Here is a 27,238-nt window from a genome sequence, read left to right on the forward strand (position 1 = left end):
GGGTTCCAGGACTGGGGGAAGTAGGGGCTCTATAGTGGAGATGTGAGGTTCCTGATGTTTTAGGGTTCAAAAAGACAATCGATAGTTAATGTTATCATCACATTATTTGGTAATTGGGTTAACTTTGAAAAGTCCTTTTGTTAGGGTTTGCTGTACAGTACCCACTATCTTGTATATAGCTGTGCTATTGGATGCTTCTACTCTACTTGGTCTAGGCAAAATATATAAAGAGCTCAGCAAACTTAGCACCAAAAAAGCAAATGACCCCATCCAAAAATGGGCAAAGGATATGAACCCTTGGAATCCTTTCAAGATATCTGTCTTTTCATTCTTTTTCTCTTGATAGTGTTAGTGTCGCTTAACCCTGGTTCATCTTCTGTGTCCCCCATTTCAGTAAATGTTCATCAGAAGAGCTAAAGAATCAACCATCATCATGGCTCCATCCTTCTGCATTCGTCCCCACTCCTCCAACACCATCCCATGACACCATTCCTCGTCTTTCACCTAGACCTTGGCAGAAACGTCCTGATTGGCCTCTGTACCTCCAACCTTTGACTCCTCCATATTATTCACTCTCTAACCCACAGTGGTGGTGAGGAGAAGATTTTTAAAATCGAAGTCAATTTATGCTATTCTCCTGCTTAGTACTACCTAGTGGCCACCAGCCATAGTTGGAATTCAACATTAATATCTTATGCAGGTCTGCAAGATCTATCTAGACTTTCAGTGACACCACGTATCACTAACCTCCAACCACACCATTGCTCTACTTTATCCCCTGGACCATTTGCTTTTGGTCTTTACTCTTCCTGAACTCCATCTCCCTCTCTCACTCCTTCCCTCTCCCTCTTTTGTAATAAAAATAAGTTGGTTCATGTCACACATATAAGCAGCATCTAAACAAACATGAGTTCCTCAGAAAGATTATTCCTACAGCCTGATTGGAAGGAATCATGTCACCAACAATCACCCCTGCTAATCATGACTTGTTCTTGTATGGCACTAGGCAGGTTTTGTAAATGGGTGTAGGTATGTTTGTATATGTGATATTTAATGTATCTTAGTTCTCTTTCTTTTTGAATTAGTTAAAATAGGGAGAAATGGAGAGGGCGCACCTGCAGGAGGAAAGTTTTGTTAGCAGTGAAGCAGTGTTGCAGGTGTCTCTCTGTCTCTCTTCTTCTTCCCCTTCCTTCTTGATTTATGGCTGTTTCTATGAAACAAATTAAGATACATATTTTTAAAAGACCGGAAATTGAGAGGGTAAGGGGAGACAAAGAGGAAGAGACAAAAAAAGACACTTGCAGACCTGCCTCATCATTCATGGCACTGCCTCTCTGCAGGTGGAGAGCAGAATTTCAAACCCAGGTCCTTGCTCCTGGTAAGGTGCTGAGTGCACCTCTATCTGGTCCCTTTGGTACATATTTATGTCTCTTAGAATGTAAGCACCACAGTGATAAAGATGTCTTTGTTTAATCTTTTTATTTTATTTATTACCGGATAGAGACAGAGAGAAGTTGAGGGGGAGGGGAAGACAGAGAGAGAAAGAGACAGAGATACACTTGCAGCCCTGCTTCACCATTTGTGAAGCTTCACCACCCTGCAGGTGACTGGGTTCTTCTGCCCCGTAATGCATATGATTAACCAGGTGTGCCACAGTCTGGCCCTGTGATGAAGGTCTCCATGCTAGTGATTCCCCACTGTGTAATACACCAGCACAGTGGCTGATAAATACAAAGGACTCAATCGTTCTTTGTCAGGAAGTGGGAGATTCCTTAAGAAGTACAGGCCTGAGAAGATGCTTGGGATGATTTCAATGCTCTTTAATTTGCTGATACTGTCTTTGTGGCCTAACATATGATCTATCCTTGAGAATGACCCATGTGGATTTGAGTAAAATGTGTATTTCAAAATGGTGACTTCACCGTTTCCAGCCGATCTTGGATGGACCTTGAAAAAATCATGTTGAATGAAATAAGTCTGAAACAAAAGGATGAGTATGGGATGATCTCACTCTCAGGCCGAAGTTGAAAACCAAGATCAGAAAAGAAAACACAAGTAGAACCTGAAATGGAGTTGGCATATCACACCAAAGTAAAAGACTCTGGGGTGGGTGGTTGGGGAGAATACAGGTCCAAGAAGGATTCAGAGGACCTAGTGGGGGTTGTATTGTTATATGGGAAACTGGGGAATGTTATGCATGTACAAACTATTGTACTTACTGTTGAATGTAAAACATTAATTCCCCAATAAAAAAAAATCAGTGTCAAAAAAAAAAGAAGAAGTATAAAGTGGTTTCTGTACTGCCCACCACTCCTTTAGACACTCTGGTTCGATTAACGGAACTGTCCATCTTCATTGCTTTGCTCCAGGAGCGACTTGTGCTGTCTGTGCTCCCCCGGTTCGTTGTGCTGGAAATGATCAATGACATGACCAATGTAGAAGATGAGCATCTACAGCACCAGTTCCATCGGATTTATATCCATCGCTACGAGAATGTCAGGTAAGCAATGTGACGCTCCATCGTCCTGTTCTCTCTGAGAACTCTGTGCTGACTGGCTGTTTGCACGTCACAGCTGTGGCGTCTGTCTTTCTGAAGGTCCATGCCTCGCTTCATTAGGTTGATGAAGTCATAATCTAGTGCTCACTCATCATAGAAATCTACATTTTTTTTAATTGAGGCTTAAGATGGGTGTCAAGTAAATGCAGTTGTATGGGCTAATTGACATACTGCAATAGCCTTGTCTGCCTTCATGTTTTGAGTGGGAAAGCAAAACCTTTTTGTGCTATACTTGGAAAAGGGAATCCCAGAATATAATCTAGAGGTCTTGTGGATAATCATATGTCTCTCTCTGAATTCCTTAATTCCTTGTAGTGCTGTTAAAGTATTACAAGAAAATGATAATAGTTCTTTCCAAAAATAAAAAGCATTGGGCACATTCCCATTTATCTAACTCTCTTCTTCCTCAGCCTTTCATACATTCCCCTACTCACTCACACACTCAACTATTCATGTACCCAATTGTCCATCCACCCATCCATTCTTCTATCGATCCATCCATCCATCCATCCATCTGCACTGCACTAAACAAAATGGTATGTACTGAAAATCAGAGACTGCACTCTCGAGTAAACAAATCCATTTTAGAACACCAGTTCTACCTTTTCTTTGTATAAACCCAAGGGAAATTTACATACATGAATAACAGGAATGAGCATTTCAATAGTCACCTTTCAGAACTATGTAAGATCATGTGGATACTATCTTCATTGTTTCTGGAGAACCCAATGTTTGATCAGGGATTCAGAGCTCTGGTGGTGGGAATGGTGTGAAATCATAGTCCGGTTGGCATGTAATTTTGTAAATTAGTAAAAAATACAATGACAGAAAATAATTGAATAAATAAACAAATAACTCAATGATCAAGGTCCCAGTCCTCAATTCTAAAGATTCTTACTACCAGTCTCCAGGATGTGAGTGTGGTTACTTACCCTTCCTGTTCTTTGCTCAGTACCTCAGCTTGCTGCATCCATGTTAAAGCCTGAGACTAGTATGTCTGATTGACTGAACTTAGTCTTTCTCTCTTTCTTTTTTTTTTTTTTTTTTTTGTCTCCAGGTTTATTGCTGGGGCTTGGTGCCTGCACGACAAATCCACTGTTCCTGGCAGCCATATTTTTTCCATTGTTATTGCTGTTATTATTGTTGTTGTTGCTCCTATTGGTGTTGTTGTTGGATAGGACAAAGAGAAATTGAGAAAGGAGGGGAAGACAGAGAGGGGGAGAGAAAGACAGACACCTGCAGACCTACTTCACTGCTTGAGAAGCCACCCCCCTGCCCATGGGGAACCAGAGGTTCAAACTGGGATCCTTGCACCTGCCCCTGCACTTCACACTATGTGCAGTTAACCCAATGCATTGCCTCCTACCTACCCTGAACTCAGTTTTTCAACAGAAGTGACTAGAAAGCACATGTCTCATATTTTCAGTTTGTACAGTAAAATTGTGTGTGTCTTCTACCTAATGTCAGAGGGTAAAATTTCCCCAAATATAGGTAAAAGTATATATATTGAAGGCCTCTATACATGATTGATGTGCTTTCTCAATTTGTTTTATTCTACCTTTGGAAGAAGAGGAAAATAGCTTTCTCCCTCTCACCAGCACCAGTGGGTGTTCTATGTCTGCTGTCCAGTGGCACTTGCTTGAAAGTGACGTCCAGCAGTGAGTGTTATTCTAATCAGAAATGCACCAGTATTCCAGTACTGGTTATTCCCTAAATCCTGTGTGTGAGTTAGTTGAGTTATGCTGTTTTAGACACTTGAGTGTGTAAAATGGGTCTTTTTCAGATGGATGGCAACTCCTGTAAAAGGCAGAAACTCTAAGTGCCCTCGTAGATAATAGGAAAACATCAGCTCCAGTCATTAGACAATTATATGTGCCATACATGTGCCCCTCTCATAAACCTACCTCTCTGTCCTTCCCATAACATTCCATGAACCATATTGTCTATTAAAACATATCCTTGAATTCACAGTCATACACACAGTATTACTTTTTTTTTTTAACCAAAGCACTGTTCTACTCTAGTTTATGGTGGTGCAGGGGATTGAACCTGAAACTTCGGAGGCTCTGGCATGAGAATCTCTTTGCATAACCATTATTTTATCTCCCACAACCTGTAGGCAATATAGTATATCCAAGTGTATATGTAATTATTAGAAAGGTAGCCCATGTGCAGATAGAGATAGGGCATTAAAAAAAAAGAGAAAGGAGAAAAGAAATCAACAGAGCTGTACACTCACACCAACATTTTTGGTAGCTCTGAGTTCAGTGAACAGCGTGCTTGTCTTTCTGCACTAATCAATATTCAGTGTTTCCTTTGGTTAAGAATAGCCAGTTATTTCTGTCCACTCCACCCACCTACTCCTTTTAAATCATCAAACTGAATTCTCTGCTAAAGACCCTTCTCAAGAAGTTTGTACTTCGCGTAATTAAAATTTAACTTGTTGTCCTACATTTCTCAGTGTACTTAGCTGACAAAAAAAGCCAGTCATTTCTAACAGAGGAAAACTCTACAGAGGAATTCATGGCTAACCAAGACCTCCCTCTGCTATTCACCAAGGCCATGGTGGCTGGATGCCTACAGCTTCTGCTGGTGTTGGGAAAATGAACTCTAGAAGGGTCAAGTGCTCTCTCCAGCCTACTACAAGGGTGGTGCTAAAATAAGACCCTAGACTAAAAATAAATGAAAAGTCAGAGCAAGCAAAGGAGGAAGGTCTTTATGCTGTGTTTGAGAATGAATGCAGACCAGCTGCTGCGTCCCCATCCCCCACCCCCAAAGCACAGCCAGGCAGTGTAGGCAGCATTCCTGAGATCACTGGCAATCTTGTCACTCTCTTCCTGGCAACCCACCTGGTTCATTCTTCACTGTTGCTGTTCTGTGAGTTTTGGATTAAATTTTAATTACGTGAAGTACAAATTTCTTGAGAAGGGTCTTTAGCAGAGAATTCAGTTTGATGATTTGGACACACCTTATTTAAAATGGAAAGGAATAAGGATAAAGAAAGGACCCTGAAGGCTGCAAGAGAAAAACAAAGAGTCACCTACAGAGGAAAACCCATAAGATAAGCAGCAGACTTTTCCACACAAACACTACAAGCCAGAGGAGAATGGCAAGATATCTATTGAGTGCTCAATGAGAAAGGCTTCCAACCAAGACTACTATATCCTGCTCAATTGTCATTCAGATTAGATGGAGGCATAAAAACTTTCTCAGACAAGCAACAGTTGACAGAATTAACTATCACCAAGCCTGCCCTGAACGAAGAAGTTCTGAAAGGTCTCCTATAAACAGCCACACCACCACAAATATGCCATATATCAGAACACTCTAAAACTACAAGAATGGTGTTAAAATATCTTCAATCTATGATATCAATAAATTTCAATGGCCTGAATTCACCTATTAAAAGGCATAGAATATGAAGATGGATCAGAAAACACAACCCAACAATATACTGTCTACAGGAAACCCACCTAACTCAACAAGACAAGCGGACTCAAAGTGAAAGGATGGAAAATTATCATACAAGCCAATGGCCCACAAAAAAGGGCAGGAACAGCTATTCTCATATCTAACACGATACACTTTAAAATAGATAAGCTTAAAAAAGATAGGAATGAATGCTACCTAATGCTCAGAGGATCAATCAAGAGGACTTAACAATTAATAACATCTATGCACCCAATGAGAAGCCATCTAAATACATCAAACATCTACTGAAAGAGATGTTTCAACAATCTTATATTGTTGTTGATGTTTCAACAACAATATATTAACAGCTATTGAACAGGCCATGGCTGGTGTGCCGCTATGTTCCATCGCTGGGGAGCCAGAGACGACCCGAACTGCCCCTGTAGCTACAGACAGACTATGACCCACATAGTCAACGACTGCCACCTCTCCAGATTCAAAGGAGGTCTCGAAACTTTACATCAGGCTCAACCTGACGCTGTTGACTGGCTATGGAAGAAGGGCAAACGCTAGAAGAAGAATTAACAGCAATACAGTAATAGTATGGGAATTAAACACCCCACTCTCTTAACTTGACAGATCATCCAGGCAGAAAATAAATAAAGAAATGTGAGAGCTAAATGAGGATATAGTTAAGATAGAACTATTGGACATGCTCAGAGTCATTCATCCCAAGAAACTGGAATACACATTCTACTCAAGTCCACATGGGTCATTATCAAGGATAGACCATATGTTAGGCCAAAAAGACAGCATCAGCAAATTCAAGAGCATTGAAATCATCTAAATCATCCAAATTCAAGAGCATTGAAATCATCTTCTCAGACCACAGTGGAATTAAACTAACACTTAACAATCAACAAGATTAATAATAGTCCCAAAATATGGAAGCTCAACAGTACACAACTTACACCAACTGGGTCAAAGAGGAAATAAAGGAAGAAATCAAAAAATTTTGAGAGCTCAATGAAAATGAAGACACAAGCTATCAAAATATTTGGGACACAGCTAAGGCAGTACTGAGAGGGAAGTTCATAGCCATAAAAGCACACTTTGGGTAACAAGAAAAATCACAATAAACAACCTGATTGTACATCTTAAAGACCTAGAAGAAGAAGAACAAAGGAACCCTAAAGTAACCAGAAGGACAGAAATCACTAAAGTTAGGGCAGAAATCAATAACATTGAAAATAAGAAAACCATACAAAAGATCAACAAAAGTAAATGTTGATCCTTTGAAAGAGTGAACAAAATTGACAAACCTTTAGCCAGATCACAAAACAAAAAAGGTAGAAGACCCAGATAAATTGGATGGTCAGTGTAAGAGGAGATATCACAACAGACACTGCAGAAATTCAACATATCATGTGAGTCTTCCATGAACAACTATATGCCACCAAGCTAGAGAATCTGGAAGAAGTGGACAATTTCCTAGGTACCTACAAAGTTCCAAAATTAAATAAAGAGCAACTAGATAATATGAACAGGCCAATCACAGCCAACGAAATTGAAACCATTATCAAAAACTGTCCCAAGAATAAAAGCCCAGGACCAGATGGTATTACAAATGAATTCTACAAATCCTTCAAAGAAGAACTAATACCTCTACTTTTAAAAGCCTTCCAGAAGATTGAAGACACTGGAATACTCCCTACCAGCTTCTATGAAGCCAACATCACTCTGATACCAAAAGTAGACAGGGACAAAACCAAAAAAGAAAACTAAAGACCAATATCTTTGATGAACATAGATGCTAAAATATTAAACAAAATTCTAGTCAACCGGACACAGCAGTGTATTAAAATGATTGTTCATCATGACCAAGTGGGGTTTATCCCAGGCATGCAAGGTTGGTTTAATATATGTAAAGCAATCAACGTGATCCACCACATCAATAAAAGCAAAACCAACAACCACATAGTCATATAGATAGGTGCAGGGAAAGCCTTTGACAAAATACAACATCCCTTTATGATCAAAACACTACAAAAAATGGGACTGGATGGAAAATTCCTCAAGATAGTGGTGTCTCTGTACAGCAAACCTATAGCCAACATCATTCTCAATGGTGAAAAGCTGGAAGCATTTCCCCTCAGATAAAGTACTACATAGGGCTGCCCACTGTCACCATTACTGTTCAACATATGGAAGTTCTTGCCATAGCAATCAGGCAGGAGCAAGGAATTAAAGGGATACAGATGGGAAGAGAATAAGTCAAACTCTCCCTATTTGCAGATGACATGATTGTATACATAGAAAAACCTAAAGAATTCACCAAGAAGCTTTTGGAAATCATAAGGCAATACAGAAAGGTGTCAGGCTACAAAATTAACATGCAAAAGTCTGTGGCATTCCTCTATGTAAACACTAACTTAGAAGAAGATGAAATCCAGAAATCAATTCCTTTTACTATAGCAATAAAACCAATAAAATATCTAGGAATGAACCTAACCAAAGAAATGAAAGACTTGTATCCTGGGAATTATAAGTGACAACTCAAGGAAATAAAAAAAGACACAAAGAAGTGGGAAAATAGGGAGTCAGGCTTTAGCGCAGCGGGTTAAGCGCAGGTGGCGCAAAGCACAAGGACCGGCATAAGGATCCCGGTTCGAACCCCGGCTCCCCACCTGCAGGAGAGTCGCTTCACAGGCGGTGAAGCAGGTCTGCAGGTGTCTATCTTTCTCTCCTCCTCTCTGTCTTCCCTTCCTCTCTCCATTTCTCTCTGTCCTATCCAACGACAACAACAATAATAACTACAACAATAAAAAAAAAAAAAAAAAAAGAAGTGGGAAAATATTCCATGTTCATGGTTTGGAGGAATTAGCATCATTAAAATGAATTTATTACCCAGAGCCATATACAAATTTAATGCTATCCCCATCAAGATCCCAACCACATTTTGTAGGAGAATAGAACAAACATTGTGATTAAAACTGCTTGGTACTGGACCATGAATAGACACACTGACCAGTGGAATAGAATTGAGAGCCCAGAAGTAAGCCTCACACCTATGGACATCTAATCTTTGACAAAGGCACCCGGACTATTAAATGGGGAAAGATGAGTCTCCTCAACAAATGGTGTTGGGAAAAGTGGGTTGAAACTTGTAGAAGGCTTAAACTGAACCACTATATTTCACCAAACACAAATGTAAATTCCAAGTGGGTCATGGATTTGGATGTTAGACCAGAAATTATCAGATACTTAGAGGAAAATATTGGCAGAACTCTTTTCCATATAAATTTTAAAGACATCTTCAATGAAATGAATACAAATACAAATAAGACTAAGGCAAGCATAAACCTATGGGACTACATCAAATTAAAAATCTTCTGCACAGCAAAGGAAACCAACATCCGAACAAAGAGACCCCTCACAGAATGGGAGAAGATGTTTACATGCCATACATCAGACAAGAGGCTAATAACCAAAATATAGAAAGAGCTTGCCAAACACAAGAAAACAAATAATCCCATCCAAAAATGGGGAGAATACATGGACAGAATATTCACCACAGAAGAGATCCAAAAGGTGGAGAAATACATGAAAAAATTTTGATTGTCAGAGAAATGCAAACAAAGACAACAATTGTTGTATGCTTTACATTGGGTTGTTCTAGTTCTCCCCCGCCAAGAGAATTGGATCAGTCCAGTTAGTTTCGCGGGCCCACTTGGCCCCGCCCCTGGGAACCCCGAGAGAGGGTTTCAGAGTTCCAGAGTTCCAGAGTTAGAGAGTGGCAGAGTTAGAGAGAGTGCTTGCGCCACCGCGGGGGCAAAGAGGCAGCAGAGTTCTGTTTGGTGATTAGTTTGTCTTAGTTTATGAATCGTTGTTCTTGAATAAAGAAATACAGCTTCCCTGCCCAGCCGTATGTCTCTGGTCGTCTCTGTTACCTGCCCGTGAAGCTAGCCTGGCCAGCTAGAGCCGCCGAATTTTAACAACAAATGGTGCCCACGTGGACCTGACCTGCGCATCTCTCAGATAAGTAAAGACAATTTGGCTACCTATGTACTATGGCCTTCTCTTCTGCTTATGAAGAGATCTCCAAAGGCCTCTGCTCTTTCTTCATGAGACTGATTTGCTGTTTCTGGAACATTTATCTCTGGACCACTCTGTGGTTTCCACTCGCTCGGGTGAACTCAGAACAGCCAGCGGGAATAGCCAGCGGGCAGGAGGCGAGGCACAGAGCTGCTGTTTCCACCTGGTTAAACAGCCAGCCAGCCGGCTGCACCCAGACAACCCTACTTACAGCGCCCGCAGCCCCGCAGCCCGCAGGAGGCTGATGCCAGCACACAGGAGCCCAATACCACCATGCAGGAGCCCGATGCCAGCACGCAGGAGCCTGATGCCACCACGCAGGAGCCCGATGCCACCACGCAGGAGCCCAATGCCAGCATGCAGGCCAGCCCACAGGAGCTGGCTCTCCACCGCGTGGCGCAGGGCACTGGACATGTGATCCCTCCACGCTGCTCAGCCACTGCGAGCAGGGCAGCAGACATGGCAGGGCCATGGGGCAGGGCCGCAGCGGCCTATCATGGCCGCCACCCCTGGGCACCTAGGCCCACGCCTTCTACAAGGCTGGCCTGCCAGCCCTCTTGCTATGAATTCTGGAACGATCCCGGACCTCCTGGACCCCCGGGCTCCCTGCCGAAACTGGGCACATGAGATCTCCAGCTGTCGGTCTGGTCTGAAGCTGGAGTATGCAGAGATTTGTGCAGAGATCGCACCCTGCAATTCCTAGAAGTGAAGCTGCCCAAGAGACCACCACTGGACAACGCACCCCCCCAACAACTAAGACAGTAAAGATTTAAATTCGTGTTTAAAATGACATGTCTTCATAACAAAGGTTTCTCTCCTTGTATATTAATGACCGTGTTTATGTGTATGTTTAAAGTTTGGTAAACAGTAACTTTAAGGCTAAATTCTTACTAGTCAAAGTTAAATGAAAAAGGTTTTCAACATAATTCTCATAAAGATAAAATTAACTTACATTTAAAGTCTGAGGTAAAAATTAGTTAACAATCAATATATTTTAACTAAGTTGGTCTAAACAAAAGGTTAAATAGACTTGTTGATATGTAAAACTCTCCATTACCTTCTCTATTAGAAATGGTAGATCGCACAATGGCTATGCTAATTATTCTCATGCCTGAGGTTTCCTTTCCTGCGCACAACTCGGGTGTGACTCCATCTTGAATGGGTGTAACAAAAGGTTAAAAAGACATTGTTGATATGTAAAAGTCTCAAATTCCTTCTCTATTAGAAATATGCTAATAACAAGTTTTGTTTCATAGTAAGTAAATTGCAGCCAGCTGCCTTTGGGACTCTAGGCCGTTCCCTGCCCCCATGCAAATGCCCGTCGAGGCAAGTACGCCCCCCAGAGGCAAGAAATGTTTTTTTTAAGCTGATAAAGTTTTGCCCACAGAGGCAAAAAAGGCCCCCTCAGGCCTTCCCTTGGCAGCACACTGTTTCTTGTTACTTGCTTACATGTTTCTCCATGTTTGTGCCAGTTTCTTTTTTTAAAAATGCCTGTATGATAGAGGTTTCTGTTCACCCCACACCCTTGATACTGTAGTCATTTAGTTAAAAAGAAAAGGGGGAATTGTTGTATGCTTTACATTGGGTTGTTCTAGTTCTCCCCCGCCAAGAGAATTGGATCAGTCCAGTTAGTTTCACGGGCCCGCTTGGCCCCGCCCCTGGGAACCCCGAGAGAGGGTTTCAGAGTTCCAGAGTTCCAGAGTTAGAGAATGGCAGAGTTAGAGAGAGTGCTTGCGCCACCGCGGGGGCAAAGAGGCAGCAGAGTTCTGTTTGGTGATTAGTTTGTCTTAGTTTATGAATCGTTGTTCTTGAATAAAGAAACACAGCTTCCCTGCCCAGCCGTATGTCTCTGGTCATCTCTGTTACCTGCCCGTGAAGCTAGCCCAGCCAGCTGGAGCCACCGAATTTTAACAGCAAATAATTAAATACCACTTAATTCCTGTGAGAATGTCATACATCAGAAAAGGTAGTAGCAGCAAATGCTGGAGATGTGGTGGTGTCAAAGGAACCCTCCTGCACTGCTGGTGGGAATGTCAATTGCCCCAACCTCTGTGGAGAACAGTCTGAAGAGCTCTCAGTAGGATAGAAATGGACCTACTCTATGACCCTGCAATTCCTCTCCTGGGGATAGATCCTAAGTAACCCAACACACCCATTCAAAAAGATCTGTATACACATATGTTCTTAGCAGCACAATTTGTAATAGCCAAAACCTGGAAGCAACCCAGGTGTCAACAACATTTGATTGACTGAGCAAGTTGTTGTATATATACACAATGGAATACTACTACTCAAATATTAAAATGGTGACTTCACCATTTTTAACTCATCTTGGATGGAGCTTGAATAAGTCATGTTAAGTGAAATAAGTCAGAAACAGAAGGATGAATATTGCATGATCTCACTCTCAGACAGAAGTTGAAAAACAAGATCAGAAGAGAAAACACAAGTAAAACTTGAACTGGAGTTGGCGTATTGCACCAAAGTAAAAGACTCTGGGGTGTGTTGGGGGGAGAGTACAGGTCCAAAAAGCATGACAGAGGACCTAATGGGGGTTTTATTGTTATGTGGAAAACTGGGAAATGTTCTGCATGTATAAACTATTGTATTTACTGTTGTATATAAAACTTTAATACCCCAATAATGAAATTAAAAAAAAAAAGAACCTGCAACCTTTGGGGCATTAATGTAACTGGGTGGCCTGGAGCCAGAGACTGGGGTTCTCATCCCAGACTCTTGTTAAAGCCTTAGAGCCACAAAACTCCACTTTTTTCTTTCTTTCTTTCTTTCTTTCTTTCTTTCTTTCTTTCTTTCTTTTTTTTTTTTGAGATTCAGTCTCCCAGTCCCTAAACTGAGTTATTGAAAAGAAACAAAACATGGGACTCTCAAGCTAATTTTAGTTATCTGTGTCTGGGGGTTGACCAGATTCATTCAGGAGACTCCTGAGCCACTCACCTTTTTTTTTTCTCTTTTGGTCTTTATTGGGGGGTGGTTAACAGTTTAGTGTCAACAGTAAAATATAGTTGTTATACACATATTGCATCTCTCAGTTTTCCACGTAACAATTCAACCCCCTCTAGGTCCTCCTCTGCCATCATGTTCCAGGACCTGAACCCTCCCACACACCCCACCCCAGAGTCTTTTAGTTTGGTGTAATACGCCAGACCTAGTCCAAGTTCTGATTTGTGTTTTCTTATTTTTCAACTTCTTTTTGTTGTTATTATTAGTGATTTAATAATGGTCAACAAGACTGTGGGGTAAGAGCGGTATAATTCATATAATTCCCACCACCAGAGTTTCATGTCCCATCCCCTCCATTGGAAGCTTCCCTATTCTTTATCCCTCTGGGAGTATGGACCAAAATTGTCTATGGGGTGCAGAAGATGGAAAGTCTGACTTTGGTAATAGCTTCTCTGAAGGACATGGACATTGGCAGGTGGGTTCTCACCCTCAGCCTGTTTCTCTCTTTCTCTAGTGGGTCAGGGCTCTGGGGAGGTGAGACTTACGGGCATATTGGTGAGGTCCTCTGCCCAGAAAGATCAGAATGGCCTCATAGTAGCATCTGCATCTTGGTGACTGAAAGGCAATAAGACACAAAGTAGCACAAATTGTTTAATAAACAGGAACCTAAAGGCAGGAATAGAGCAGATGAAATTAGAAATCTTTATGTGGGAAGAAGCTAGGAAGTCTCTGTTAGGTAGGCTCTAAAGAGCCCATGACTTGAGTAATTTTTGCATGAGCCCAATAGCTAACATACAGATGGGCTAAAAGTGTTGTCTCATAAGATGGTGTCAGAGCTGAGAGCAGGACTAGGAAGCTGGATCAGGGCCAAGAGTAGCTCCCAAACATGAGGAAAGTATATAAATACCATTAACTGTTAACCCCATCCATCTGACCCAGGGCTCATATCTATTCACATTCAGCACAGGAGCCTGTGTGACCTCTGTGTCCCTGTCAGTCTGAGCTCACAGTCCATGGTCACAGCTGGGAACATTCTAGGCTGCTCTCATTTCAGGACCCATCTTCCTCGAGTGGCAGAGTAGGCTGACCAGCATCCCTTTCGAGAGTGGCAAATCCCTACTGTTGCTGCTCTGCAGTGAGGGCAAGGTCCTGGAGAGGCCCACAGGAGGGCTTAGGAGGGCATTCCCGATGGAAGTGACCAGCAATGGTGGAGCAAGGGGTGTATTAGAGGGCTAGGCCCATCATATCTAGGTGGGAACCTAAAGACTCCCTGGCGAGACCCCGATGACAGACCCTGATGACAGACAGTCTTCTTTCTTCCTCCTTGCCCCAAGCCACGCCACGTGCTGGTACATGTTCCTGGTTTATATTGGAGACACATCTGTACTTCCCTCTCCCAGTGCAATAGTAGAAGGTTCAGTGAACTATCAAGGAGAAAAAGAAGTAAATAAAACTTCATTTTCAGAGGCTTACCCCACTGTCTGGACTGGTTATTTCCTTCCACCGGCCCTGCCAACATGTGCATTCATCCCCCCACCATCCATATTAGTTTCACAGATAGGCAAAATGTGGTGCAGGAGCCCCGAAACCCCAGTGGGCGTTCCAGCTCTCTGAACAAGGGTCCATTAAGCACCGTCTGGTTCTCAAAACACCCTGAAAGTATGGAAAAAGGGTGAAGGGAGGGTCTGATGCAAAATTTGTTTGAAAGAATTGCAAGAGAACATACGTGATAGGAATGCCATTTCCAAATCTCTCCTTTATTGGGTTCTGAGGTAGGATTCGTGCAGAGGTGAAATTAGGAAGAAGATAAAGCTCGGAGGACAGATTCTCCCTGGGGTCCGGGAACACACCTACAAGGCCTTTTCCTGCAAAAGTTCCCTTTTCTTAGACCCAGCATATGCCACACTTGGGCCAGCTTCCTGTGGGCCACTGGAAACTGCTGGATGTGGTTACCTCACTGAAGCTCCTCCCAACACCTACGTTGTGTGCCCTGCAACTTGCTCCTGCAGTGGTCTGTACCCTGATTCCACGTGTGCAGACTTAGTGAAGACAGTGCTTGTGCTCTCTGGGATCTCTCTGTGCCTATGTGCTCCCTCTCAGCTGGGTTATATCCCACCATACACCCTCCATTTAGTGAGTTCTAGGCTGGGATTTGCACATCAACATTTTGCAAGGACCCAGCAGTGAATTCAGTGGCCCCTGCTTTAGAATGAGGAAAAAGACGCTCAGAGAAATTCAGTGACTTTCACCCAGAACACAGAACTAAAAAGAGTCTATGCTGTGTCACTGTTCATAATAATTCTAGCAAACCTCACTAAAGACTCTTTGGAGATTCTATTTGTAGTGTCATTGCTAGGTAACATCATTTATATTGAGGAAAATAAATAATATATATAACCACGTTAGAGCAAGTTAGAGACTTGCTTCCAAGTCTCCTTACTTCTCTGAGCCTCCGTTTCCTCGTGTTCACCAGAGACGGAACAATACCTCAAAAATGCTTCAATACTGGATGGCTTTCCCCTGACCTTATGCCAAGCAATACACACCGAATACAACCTTGCATGATTTGTATTAGTGATTTAATACTAATTGTAAGGTAGCAGCGGTACAGTTCCATACAGTTCCCACCTCCAGAGTTCTGTGTCCCCATCCCCTCCACTGGAAACAGCAGAAATTCTCCCAAGGACACAGATATGGGCCGATTCTGTATCTCTATATCTCTGTGTATACTTTTCCACAGTCCTGCCTTCATATCCTTTCTAGTTCACCCCATACACTTATTAATACTTCCAAGTGTCTTGCCTTTTTTTCCTCTTTCCTCTCAGATAAGTGAAACCATGTCTGGCTTCCTCTGGTTTTTTCCAGATTTGCTTTCCTTTATATGTTGATATAAAAACAAGAATCCTCCTGGTAAATGCTTCAGATCCTGGTGGAATGGTGGTACAGAGCCCTCTGGTTTATGTCATTTACCCCTCTGGGAGGATGAACCACAATTCTTTTCGGGGTATGGAAAGTGGGAGTTTTGGCTTCTGTAATTGTTTCTCCACTGCACATGGACCTTGCTTAAGTGAAATTCTTAGTAACTGTGAATGTTTTAGGTAATTAATTATTCTGCTTGTAGCTTCCCTGCTTAGCTACCTACTTCCATAATTTTGAAAAAATAATGCTTAACTCTATTTACCTGTTGTAAGTGGTAGAGGATGTGTTTCTGTACTGGAGATAATGAGTTTTGTGTCTTTTTCTCTCCCTTTAGCTATTTTGGCCTTTGTTCACTGCCTATGAGCTGCTGTTCATTGTGAAAAAAATATTGATAATTCACAAGGCTTCATTTTTCTTTTCAAACAAACAGATCTTCCCCTGCTAATCAATTCCCTTTTGGGTTTTTATAGTTCCCTTATACTACATCCTTGAACAGAAGGGAAAACATGGCTTTCTGTGCCCCCCCCTCCCCACACACACACACACTCCATGATCTCCTAGGTAGACATCCTCTATGGAAGCATTAAACACTGAGACAGACATTCTTGTAGGTGTGACTTAACATGGACAAGAGGGCAGGACCATATACAGATGACAGATAAGTAGATACAGAAAAGAAAGGGGGAAAAAAAGAAATAATAGTAAACCTATATCTGTGACCTTGAAAGAATCACTGCTATTTCCACTGGAGGGAATGGGGGCGCAGACATTGGTGGTGCGCATGACATGGAAATGTACCCCTACTATTTTGTAATTTTGCAAATCACTAGTAAAGAGACTTATACTGAGACATTCTTGGTGACTCCATGGCTGTGAAAGCCAAAATCTCAGCCTTCCATGGTTGATTTCCGTGAATGGAATTGGTACATCTCCCAGGATGGACTAAAATATTAACATGCTTTCTCTCCACCCCATTCCTTCTCTGTTGTCTAGTATTCTTTTTGCAGACGTCAAAGGATTTACCAACCTCTCCACGACCTTGTCCGCTCAGGAGCTGGTCAGGATGCTCAACGAGCTCTTTGCCAGATTTGATCGACTGGCACATGTGAGTTGAATTGATTCCCACCTCCCACTCCACAAGTGTGAGGTTTTGCACTTGGAATCAGGGAAGAGAGGGCTCCAGCCTACATCATCAGCATTGGGGCAATCCTGCATCCTATTGCATGGGCATCTGATGCTCGCACAAGGGAGACTGGGGGGTGGGGTGGTGGGGAGTATCAGTTATTTACAAATCTCACTCAGGAGGTTTTTCAGTTTAATTTTCCCAATTGAGAGGCAGCTGGTAGAGTGACAATTAAAGCAAAGTCTTTTTCATCTGCTACCCACTCCACATTATTACCCGCCCTGTGTGTGGCCAGTTGCCTTCCAGCTTAGCTCCCAGTGTCCCTTTAACTAGTGAGGGCTTCTAGCAGTTCCTCAGTCATCTGGCATGAATCTACCCATTCCCAGGAACAAATAGTGCACCGGATGGTCACCCCCACCATCATCTTATCTGACCTAACTCAAGAGTTTTATTTTCTGACTTAATTATCACTGTCTTTATGTTTCAACTGACTTGATTCGAGCTCAGATTGAGAGGTAGTTCAAAGAAATGAATGTGTATATCAAGCCCAGACTCTTGATGCAAAAGCCACTCAACTTGTGGAGGTTTGTTATTTCCAAGCTTTGTCTTAAGAGTGGACGCTGGGTCTGAATAGTTGTGACTTACTTTCCCATTTGGTGAAGTGTGGCTGTTAGCTAGTGCCAACTGCGTAAGACTGTAGTGAGAACAGAAGGACACTACCTAAGATGAAAGGTCATTTGGGGAGTATCAACACACCCTGCTTTAAACCTCCTTCCTTCACGCCAGAAGAGATGCGTTTTTCTTGCAGCTGAGAACCCATTAGGTGTTGGACCTCGTGCCAGGTGTCAAGTGTGTGAGAATGGCTAACTCAGAAGTTTCTAATCTCCTGGAGTTAAGTGCCAAGGACCCATAAGAGGCAGTCAGTCCACCAAATGCTGTGCAAACAGAGGCAGCACGTGACACTTGGACCCTGGGAGACTTCCTAAAGGAAGGAACTCCTAAAAAATGAGAATATAAACAGAACAGAAGACTATTTGGCCATGAAAACAAATTAAGTCATGGACACAAGCAACACCACCAGGGAATCTCCAATGTGATGTGTCACCTGCAAGAAGCCAGATGAGTGAAAGTTTAATATGTTATGATTCCCTTCATAAAACCTCCTAGGCCTAACAAGATAACCCATCTGGATAGTGAGTTTGATTTTTCATGTGTGAAATCCAGGTTTGAGTCCATCCCCCAACTTACTGGAGGAATTTTAGTGCTGTGGAGTCCTCCTCCCTCTCCCTCTCCCTCTCCCTGTCCCTCCCTCTCCCTCTCCCTCTCCCTCTCCCTCTCCCTCTCCCTCTCCCTCTCCCTCTTCCTGTCCCTCCCTCTCCCTCTCCCTGTCCCTCTCCCTGTCCCTCCCTCTCCCTGTCCCTCCCTCTCCCTGTCCCTCCCTCTCCCTCTCCCTCTCCCTCTCCCTGTCCCTCCCTCTCCCTCTCCCTGTCCCTCCCTCTCCCTCTCCCTCTCCCTCTCCCTCTCCCTCTCCCTCCCTCTCCCTCTCCCTCTCCCTCTCCCTCTCCCTCTCCCTCTCCCTCTCCCTCTCCCTCTCCCTCTCCCTCTCCCTCTCCCTCTCCCTCTCCCTCCCTGTGCAAACAGAGGCAGCACGTGACACTTGGACCCTGAGGGGCCAGTGAAAATGAGACTAGCTAGCTCAGTGAGGCCTTGTCGCGGGACCAGCACTGCAGCCCTTAATAGCAAACAGCTATTTTTTAAAATTTTTATTTATAAAAGGGAAACACTGACAAAACCTTAGGATAAGAGGGGTCCAACTCCACTTAATTCCCACCACCAGAACTCTGTATCCCATCCCCTCCCCTGATAGCTTTCCTATTCTTTATCCCTCTGGGAGTATGGACCCAGGGTCATTGTGGGATGTAGAAGGTGGAAGGTCTGGCTTCTGTAACTGCTTCCCCACTGAACATGGGTGTTGGCAGGTTGATCCATACTCCTGTCTCTCTCTTTCCCTAATGGAGCAAGGCTCTGGGGAGATGGGGCTCCAGGACACATTGGTGGGGTTCTCAGCCCAGGGACATCTGGTTGGTATCATGCTAGCATCTGGAACCTGGTGACTGAAAAAAGAGTTAACATATAAAACCCAACAAATTGTTGAGTAATCATGAACCAATATTCCAGCAAACAGCTTTCAAATAGGAGATGGGGGGGGGCAGAGAGGGAGATAGAAGCCAAGTTTGGAGTTATCTGAAGGGATGATTACCTGACAGCCTAGGAATTTGAAGAGGAGAATGTATGCCCTTTCTTTCTTTCTTTCTTTCTTTCTTTCTTTCTTTCTTTCTTTCTTTCTTTTTTTCTTTTTATCACTGGTGTTTTGTGCCAGTTACATATAGTAAGCGTATGTCATGTTATGGTTCTAGACATTTCTGTTCTAAGATGAACAAAAATAACACTTCTTGAATCCATTCAAATTGGCCGTGGCATTGTCGTAACCCTGTCTACCCAAACGAATAGTTGCCATCTATAAAATGTAATCCGAGTTGTACATCCAGAGCTCAAAGAGCACCCAGCTATGCCAGGGACAGTGCAATGGGTTGAGATGACAAAGTCAGTGTCTGCCAGCAGGAAGTTCAGCGTCTGCTTGAGAGATCAAGACAAGTCCATAATCACTGCAGGACAGTGAGGTCCAAGGCATAATAGGGACAGAAGCCCTGGTGGAGGAACGGTCAGATGCAAGGGTGGTTGGCAGTGGGTCTGTGACATGTAAGCTGGATCTAAAATGACAAGAATTTTCCTGGCATCAGATCAGACAAAAAAAAAAAAAAACACCTTTAAACTTGGACCATAGTGCAAAGGCAGGAAAGTGTGAAAACAGAAAATGTGTTGCTTGTGTGGGGAGCCCTAAGAAGGCCAAGATTGCATCAAGGGGATGGGAGGTCAGTGAGAAGCGAGCTTGCAGCAGGAAGTAGGCACAAACCTTGGAGACATTATAAAGTAGCCTCGGGTCCAGGTCCCAGTACACGGTGACAGAGGAAGACCTAGAGAGAGTTGAACTGTTATGTGGAAAACTGGCAAATGTTACACATGGACCAAACACTGTACTGCAAACCATTAACCCCCCGCATGAATAAAAATAAATAAGTAAAAATTTTAAAATATATCATAAGGAGCACGGACTATGTTCTGTAGCTAAGTCTATTATTCTGGTTACCTCACAGATGGTGAGGGGACAAGGAACAGAGTTTTCAAAGTCCGTTGGTTCCCGTTGGGTACAAGAAGTTGTAGTCCGTGTGTAATGATAAGTCTTCACAGAAGTCCTAAAGGAAAAGTAAATACCAAAATGAATACAGAGCCCCTGAAATAGCTCACTTGGATAAGGTGCTGATTTGCTATGTAGGAGGCCCAGGTTCGAGTCTGGTCCCCTCTGACTGAAGGAAGCTTTGGTGTTGTGGTCTCTCTCATTCTCTCTGCCTTTCTGCCTCTCCATCTCTATCTTTTGAAAAATGAATATGGATTAGGATGAGGTAAATTATTGATTTTTTATAGAACTGTATAATACTCAGGGGCCAGGTGATGGCCACCTTGTTAAGTACACGCATCACAATGAGTAAGGTCCCCAGTCCAAGCCCCTGGTCCCCACCTGCAGGGAGAAAACTTCCTTCTCTCTCCTCCTCATCTTTATTTTCCCTCTGTCTCTATTCAACACTAAAAATAAATAAATGGAAATTTAAAGAAAAAATATACAATACTCATATTAAATGAATAGTAACTAGTGACCAGTCATCTGCAATGTGCACTACCCACTGGATTACCTAGTTTGGTTCCCACAGCAAACCTACAAGGCCGGCACTATTTGGAGTAAGATTTATTTTATTTGTTTCATATGAGATAGGGTTGCATCTGAGAGAAAGAGAGAAATCAGAAAAGCCCTCCAATGCATGAGTGAATCCAACCAGAAGCCTCACTCATGCAAGTTCTGTACTCTACTGAGTACTTCCCAGGTCATGGCAAGGCCTTTACTAGCCCCACTGTATAGAATGAGTGGCCTGAGACCAAAAATAAATAAGAAAATAGGTTAATCTCCCCAGAACCACTAGTAGCTGGTAGTACATCTGTGAGCCCAGGACTTGCTCTTGATCACTAGGCAATCTCACAGGGACTTAGACAATCAAGGGAATGACATCAGAGATGCATGGCCACTCACAACAGACCATCTGAAGGCTGGATTCATGCAAATTCACACATGAGCAAAACGTGTAAATCCTCTCTCTGGGTCTTGGTATTTTTATCAGAATCGTAATGAAGATTGAATGAAACAATTCCTGTATATACTCTGAACTCAGAGGCTGGTTCAAAGTAGCACTCAGTGGCCATCATTGCTGTTGAGTAAGTCCACTATTCAGACCCCACATTTCACTGGCCACTCTCCTCACACCCGATACATTAGCACCCTCTACTCTAAGGGAGCTCAGTAAGAAAATAGAAGAGACACTGCCTGGGAAAACAATTCTACTCAACAGGAAATGAGAAAAACTGACTTGGAATGTGTTTGCCCCCAACCTAAGGTCTTCCCTTAACTGAGTGACTCAGACTCTGTTCCTGTAGAAAGGGGGAGTTGACTCCCCTTCCTTCTAGCACCTTTGACCATCCCATTTCTGTGGGATAATCTTTATCTACCATAACAGAAATCTTTGCTTTCCATGTTCAATATGTTACACAATAGAAAAGGCCCATGTTGCTGTAAATGTCATATATTGTGTCCAAGCCATCTCTTAACATTCATCTTATGTGAAAGAATTCCTCAGTGCCCTTGCAGTTCAGACTGCTAAGAGAAGAACATTATTGACCCTTGACAATGACTTTAGTAACTTTCAGTCTTTAACCTTGTCTTTAACCTTGTCTTTCTCCTTCTCCTTCTCCTTCTCCTTCTCCTTCTCCTTCTCCTTCTTCTTCTTCTTCTTCTTCTTCTTCTTCTTCTTCTTCTTCTTCTTCTTCTTCTTCTTTAATCTTGTCTTTCTTCTTCTCCTTTTTCTTCTCCTTCTCCTCCTCCTCCTTCTTCTTCTTTCTTCTTCTCCTTCTCCTCCTCCTCCTCTTCCTCCTCCTCCTCCTCCTTCTTCTTCTTTTTTATCCTACCTACCTCTCCCTTATCCAAATGAGAAGTGATGGCTATTTATAGCTTATGAAGGCTTTGAGACTAAAAAACAGAGATCATATTTATTATTATATGGCTTAGATCATTGTGTCTTAGAGCTTACCTTAAACTGCCATCAAAACTGTAAGCAGACACATACTTCTTATTACATGACTTAATCAATGTTGCTTTTAAAAATGTTTTGATTGATTTAATAATGATCAACAAGACTGTAAAATAAGAGGGGTACACTTCCACACAATTGCCACCACCAGATCTCTGTATCCTATCCCCTCCATTAGAAGCTTCCCTATGCTTTATCCTGCTAGAAGCATGGACCCAGGATCATCATGGGGTGTAGAAGGTGAAAGGTCTGGCTTTTATAATTGCCATACAAAAAAATCAATGAAGCCAAATGCTGGTTCTTTGAAAAAGTAAACAAAATTGACAAACTCTTAACCAGACTCACTAAAAAAAAAAGAGGGGAGGGAGAAGACTCACATAAATAGAAGTGTAAATGATAGGGAAGATATCACAACAGACACCACAGAAATCCAAAATATCGCATGAAGCTTCTATGAACATCAATGTTTCTTAAAGTTTGTCTGAAATTGCAGTCAAAACAGAAGCAACCTGAGTCAGCAGTGTAGGGATCAAATATAGCAATATGAAAGATTAATCAATATTTTTAATGATAGCCTTTTCTATATTGACATAGAATTCCAGTCCGTGTTATTGCATGGAAAGGTCATGCCTCAGATCAGTCAACTCAATATGATAAATTTATAACTACAGAATGGGGAAAATCATGTACTAATATAATTATCTATTGCTACATGCTCATGCTTGGCACACCAAGGGTGAGGAAGAAAAGTAGGTTCTAGGTGTGTCTAAGGGGGTGGGGTTGTCCAAGGGGACTTTAACCTTAGTTACTGGTTTCTTTCCTCTAGGACAATGTATCCACTTGTTAGTTATCCAGTTACAACTGTATCAAAAAGATACCATAAAACTGTCATTTCTAGCATACCTTTTTGTTTTGTTTATGAGCAGAGCTCTGGCTAAAGGTTGTTTGAACCACCCTTCTGTGCTACCACGATGTTAGCTTACTGGTCATCTAGTAACTTCTCACTTATTTATTTTTTAAAGTTTCATTTCTTTCTTGCATCGAGACAGAGAGAAATTGAGAGGGGAGGGGGAGATAGAGAGGGTGAGAGACACCTGCAGCCCTGTTTCACCACTGAGGAAGCTTTCCTCCTGCAGGAGGGGGCCAGGGACTTAAACCCTGCTCTTTGTGCAGTGAACCACAGGTGCATCGCCTGCACCCTGTGATATAGCTTCTTAAAAATACACTAGGGTATTAGTTCTTTTTTCTGAGGGCCTTTTTTCTGTTTCAACTTTTGCTATTTTACCTTATTATGAAATTAATATTTATTATATAAATAATATATTGATTATTATGTGAAATTTAAGGATCAAAATAGAGAGGGAATATAGGATGTGTACACCCCTCCCTACTGACATAGCTAGCTTTGTTTATTTGGAACATATAATTTGTATTTTTTATCTATTATGGTCTATACATAAGGTTTTATAAATTCTCTGAATTTCCTAGAGATTTCCATCATATCAAAACCATCAGTTTAGGAGGAAAAAGATTATATTAAGAGCATTTTAATGGCCAGGGAGAGAGCTCACTATGTAAGGTATATGTACTGTCGTGTGCATGGCCCAGATGCCTCTCTCTCTCTTTCCCTCTCCCTCACCCCCACTCTCTCTTTCTCTCTGTCTCTGTGTGTGTCTTTCTCCCTATTTCTCTGTCTGTCATAATAAAATAAAATAGAAACAAATGAAATAAATTCCATTTCTGCCTCTTAAATACTGTGTGTTCTTCACCTCCATAAGCTACCTGTGAAATGACTCAGAATGTGGTCATGAAGATGGTAGCACACCGGGTTAAGTGCACATGGTATGAAGCACCAGGACCTGGTTCCAGCCCCCTGGCTCCCCACCTGCAAGGGTGTCACTTCACAAGCAGTGAAGCAGGTCTGCAGGTGTTTCTCTTTCTCTTTCCCTCTCTGTGTCACCCTCCTTTCTAAATTTCTCTCCATCCCATCCAATAAAATGAAAAAAAGTCATCAGGAGCAGCAGTGGCTTCATAGTACTGGCACCAAGCCCCAGAAATATCTCTGTAAGAAAAAAAAATAGGAAAAAGTAAATGTCAGTCATTTAGCACAGAGTCTGGAACATAGCAAGCGGTCAATCATTTACATGTATAAAAATGAAGTTGATATAGTCAGAATTCCCAAGTGGTTTTCAGTTTTCATTGCTTCTTGTTGAGCTAAGCACTAACGACAGTTGCCAGTTCAGAGCTATGTCCAGAGAAGAAAGCCATCAACGGTGCAGGAGGCGCAGTGGGGCAGGATTCACAGTGAGACACTGAACGCAGTTGTCAAATGTCCTCTCTCTGGCAAGCATGTCCACATGAGGGTGTTTAGAGAGAAAGCTAGCACATGGCAGAGCCAGGACATGACCTTCTACCTGCCAAAGTCAAAGTCTAGTGTTCCCATGATTCCACTTATCCTCTGAGCTCTTTAAACTTCAGCTTAGAGTGCACCCCGTAGGTCCTGAGGAAGACAATCCAGTCACATATCGCAGGGAGACAGGGGCTCCGGGCCCCCAGGTGCAGCCCACCTGGTCCTACTGCTGTCATGATGAGAGCCTTCCTGAAGCCCTTCCCTCTTGACTCGTTCTTTCCTCTGCCCACTCTGTTCCAGGAGCATCACTGTCTTCGAATTAAAATCCTGGGGGACTGTTACTACTGTGTTTCTGGACTTCCGGAGCCCCGGCAGGACCACGCCCACTGCTGTGTGGAAATGGGCCTCAGCATGATCAAAACCATCAGGTAACTTGGAATCTCCTCCTAAACAGCCTGGCCTTTAATACGTAGGATGGGACAGGCAAAGCCCACCTGTCCTTTACTAGGAAACCATGCGCTTACTGAAAGGGAAAACTGTATAAATACCACTCTCAACCCCATTGATCTGAGACTGCTTCTTTTTCAATTTATTTATTTATTTAATAGGTTGAAAGGAGTATAGATTAACATAGTTCCCACCACCATAGATCCATGACTCTATGCTTGCCTCCTACAAATGAGCCTAAAATCTGTACCTCTCCCAGAGTCTTTCACTTTGGGTCCATATTGCAAACCCAGTCCAATTTTTGCTTTTCCTTTCCCTTCTGTTCTTCTTTCTCAACTTCTGTTTCTGAGTGGGTTCATCCCATACTCATCTTTCTCTTTTTGACTTATCACACTCAACATAATGTCTTCTAGCTTCATCCAAGATGGGTCAGAGAAGGTGGATTCATTATTCTTAATAGCTACGTAGTATTCCATTGTGTGTATAGACCACAACTTAGCCGCTCATCTGTTGTTGGGCACTTGAGTTGCTTCCAGGTCTTGGCTGTTACAAATTATGCTGCTATGAACATAGGTGTACATAGATCTTTTTGGATAAGAATACTTATTAACTGTTAATTTACTTGAGGATATCCTGAAAATTATGTGAATTGTGACAATATTTAACTATTTTCAAAAGAGGCAATTGGACCAACATGCAAAAACCTTTTCGCTACTAGGTTATGAACTTTATGCTGGTAGTAAGCCAGGTGGTCAGTGAACCTGTCACTGATCTCCACTGTGTGTCAGTCACAGGACTGGTGTCCTTCACCAATATTATCCACTAAAGCCCCTGCTCCCCACCTGTAAGGGATGGCTTCACAAATGGCAAAGCAGGTCAGCAGGTGTCTTTCTCTCTCCCTCTCTATCTTCCCTCCTCTTTCAATTCCTTTGTGCCCTACCCAGTAAAATGGAAAAATGGACACCAGGAGCAGCAGATTCACTGAGCCCCAGCCAAAACCCTCGTTGAAAAAAAAAAAATGCTACAAAGATGGTGTTGCAGGGGAGAAAAGGTGTACTGATTATAAAAATGAAACTGAAAGGGAATGGCAGGTAGCTCATTGTCTTAATTCACTTGAGGTCTCCTTATCCTGTTGGACCTTTGGGCAGTGAGGCCTCTTATCCTGTTGGACCTTTGGGTGGCGAGGCCTCTTATCCTGTTGGACCTTTGAGTGGCGAGGCTTCTTCCTGAGCACAAACTTCTGGCTCACCCGCTCTGTTGCACACCAGATGCAGGGGCCCAGAAGGAATGTTCCAGGGCAGTAGGAGTGAGCCAACTGGATCTTTCCCTGTGTAAATAGCAAGAGATGTTACCAGAGATCACCAGGGGAATGATTCTTGAACAATCTGTTTATTGAACAGCAAAGTCGAGTTTATAAATGGTTATAGGAGGAAGTAAGTTATCCATTCCATATATGGTTTGGGAGAAGAGGGACAAATAGAAATAGGGGGTTGGGAAAAGGTCAGAGCATTCCTAGTAAATGTTGAACAAGGGGGTTTAATTGATTGACCAAAGGAACAAAGAAGTAGGGTTATCAGTAACCAGCAGAGGGGAGCCTAAAGAGAGGAGGTGGATCATGTAAAATTAAAAGAACTGGAGGAGGTGGAGGAGTAAAGAGGATGTTCTTGGTAATAGTTTGACGGAGCAGAACAATCATATAGGGGCCACATATGATCAGAGAAGATGGACTTCTGTTAACGTCTAAGTAAATGAACCAACTGGTTTGAGAACAAGGAATTGGGTTGCATGTAGAGCCTTTTGTGAAGCAGGGAGGCTGACAGAGGAGACTGGTGGTCATTTTTCTCCATGCTCAATCTCAAATAGAGAGAGACTGATAGAAAGGTCATGCCATCCAGACTCCCACTTTTCAATAGGAGGTCTCACACCATGCTCAACCATGCCTCATAATTTCCCTACATTATCCCACATAGGAGCACCACAGCACGAAGGAAACTTAAAACACCATTACTTTTCTCTCTGAGAAGGCTCTGAACCCTTTGACAATTTAATCTGACAGAAGGTCTCCTTTTCAGAGTTCTAGAATCAGATCTTGAGAAGAGAGATTTAGGTAGGCCAAAATGAAT

The 27,238-nt window shown here is 42.6% G+C and overlaps 1 protein-coding gene across 3 annotated transcripts in view; it reads left to right on the top strand.

The window, feature by feature from the left end:
- Nucleotides 1-27,238, top strand: part of ADCY8 (adenylate cyclase 8) — a 270,953-nt gene that overhangs the window by 123,381 nt on the left and 120,334 nt on the right. For all 3 annotated transcript variants that reach the window (XM_060201421.1, XM_060201427.1, XM_060201435.1), the window contains exons 3-5: nt 2,370-2,500; nt 16,937-17,048; nt 24,969-25,096. In XM_060201421.1, coding sequence (XP_060057404.1) covers nt 2,370-2,500; nt 16,937-17,048; nt 24,969-25,096 — 371 coding nt within the window. The remainder of the gene's footprint in view (nt 1-2,369; nt 2,501-16,936; nt 17,049-24,968; nt 25,097-27,238) is intronic.

The sequence above is a fragment of the Erinaceus europaeus genome, chromosome 1, assembly GCF_950295315.1.
Source record: "Erinaceus europaeus chromosome 1, mEriEur2.1, whole genome shotgun sequence".
Lineage (NCBI taxonomy): Eukaryota > Metazoa > Chordata > Mammalia > Eulipotyphla > Erinaceidae > Erinaceus > Erinaceus europaeus.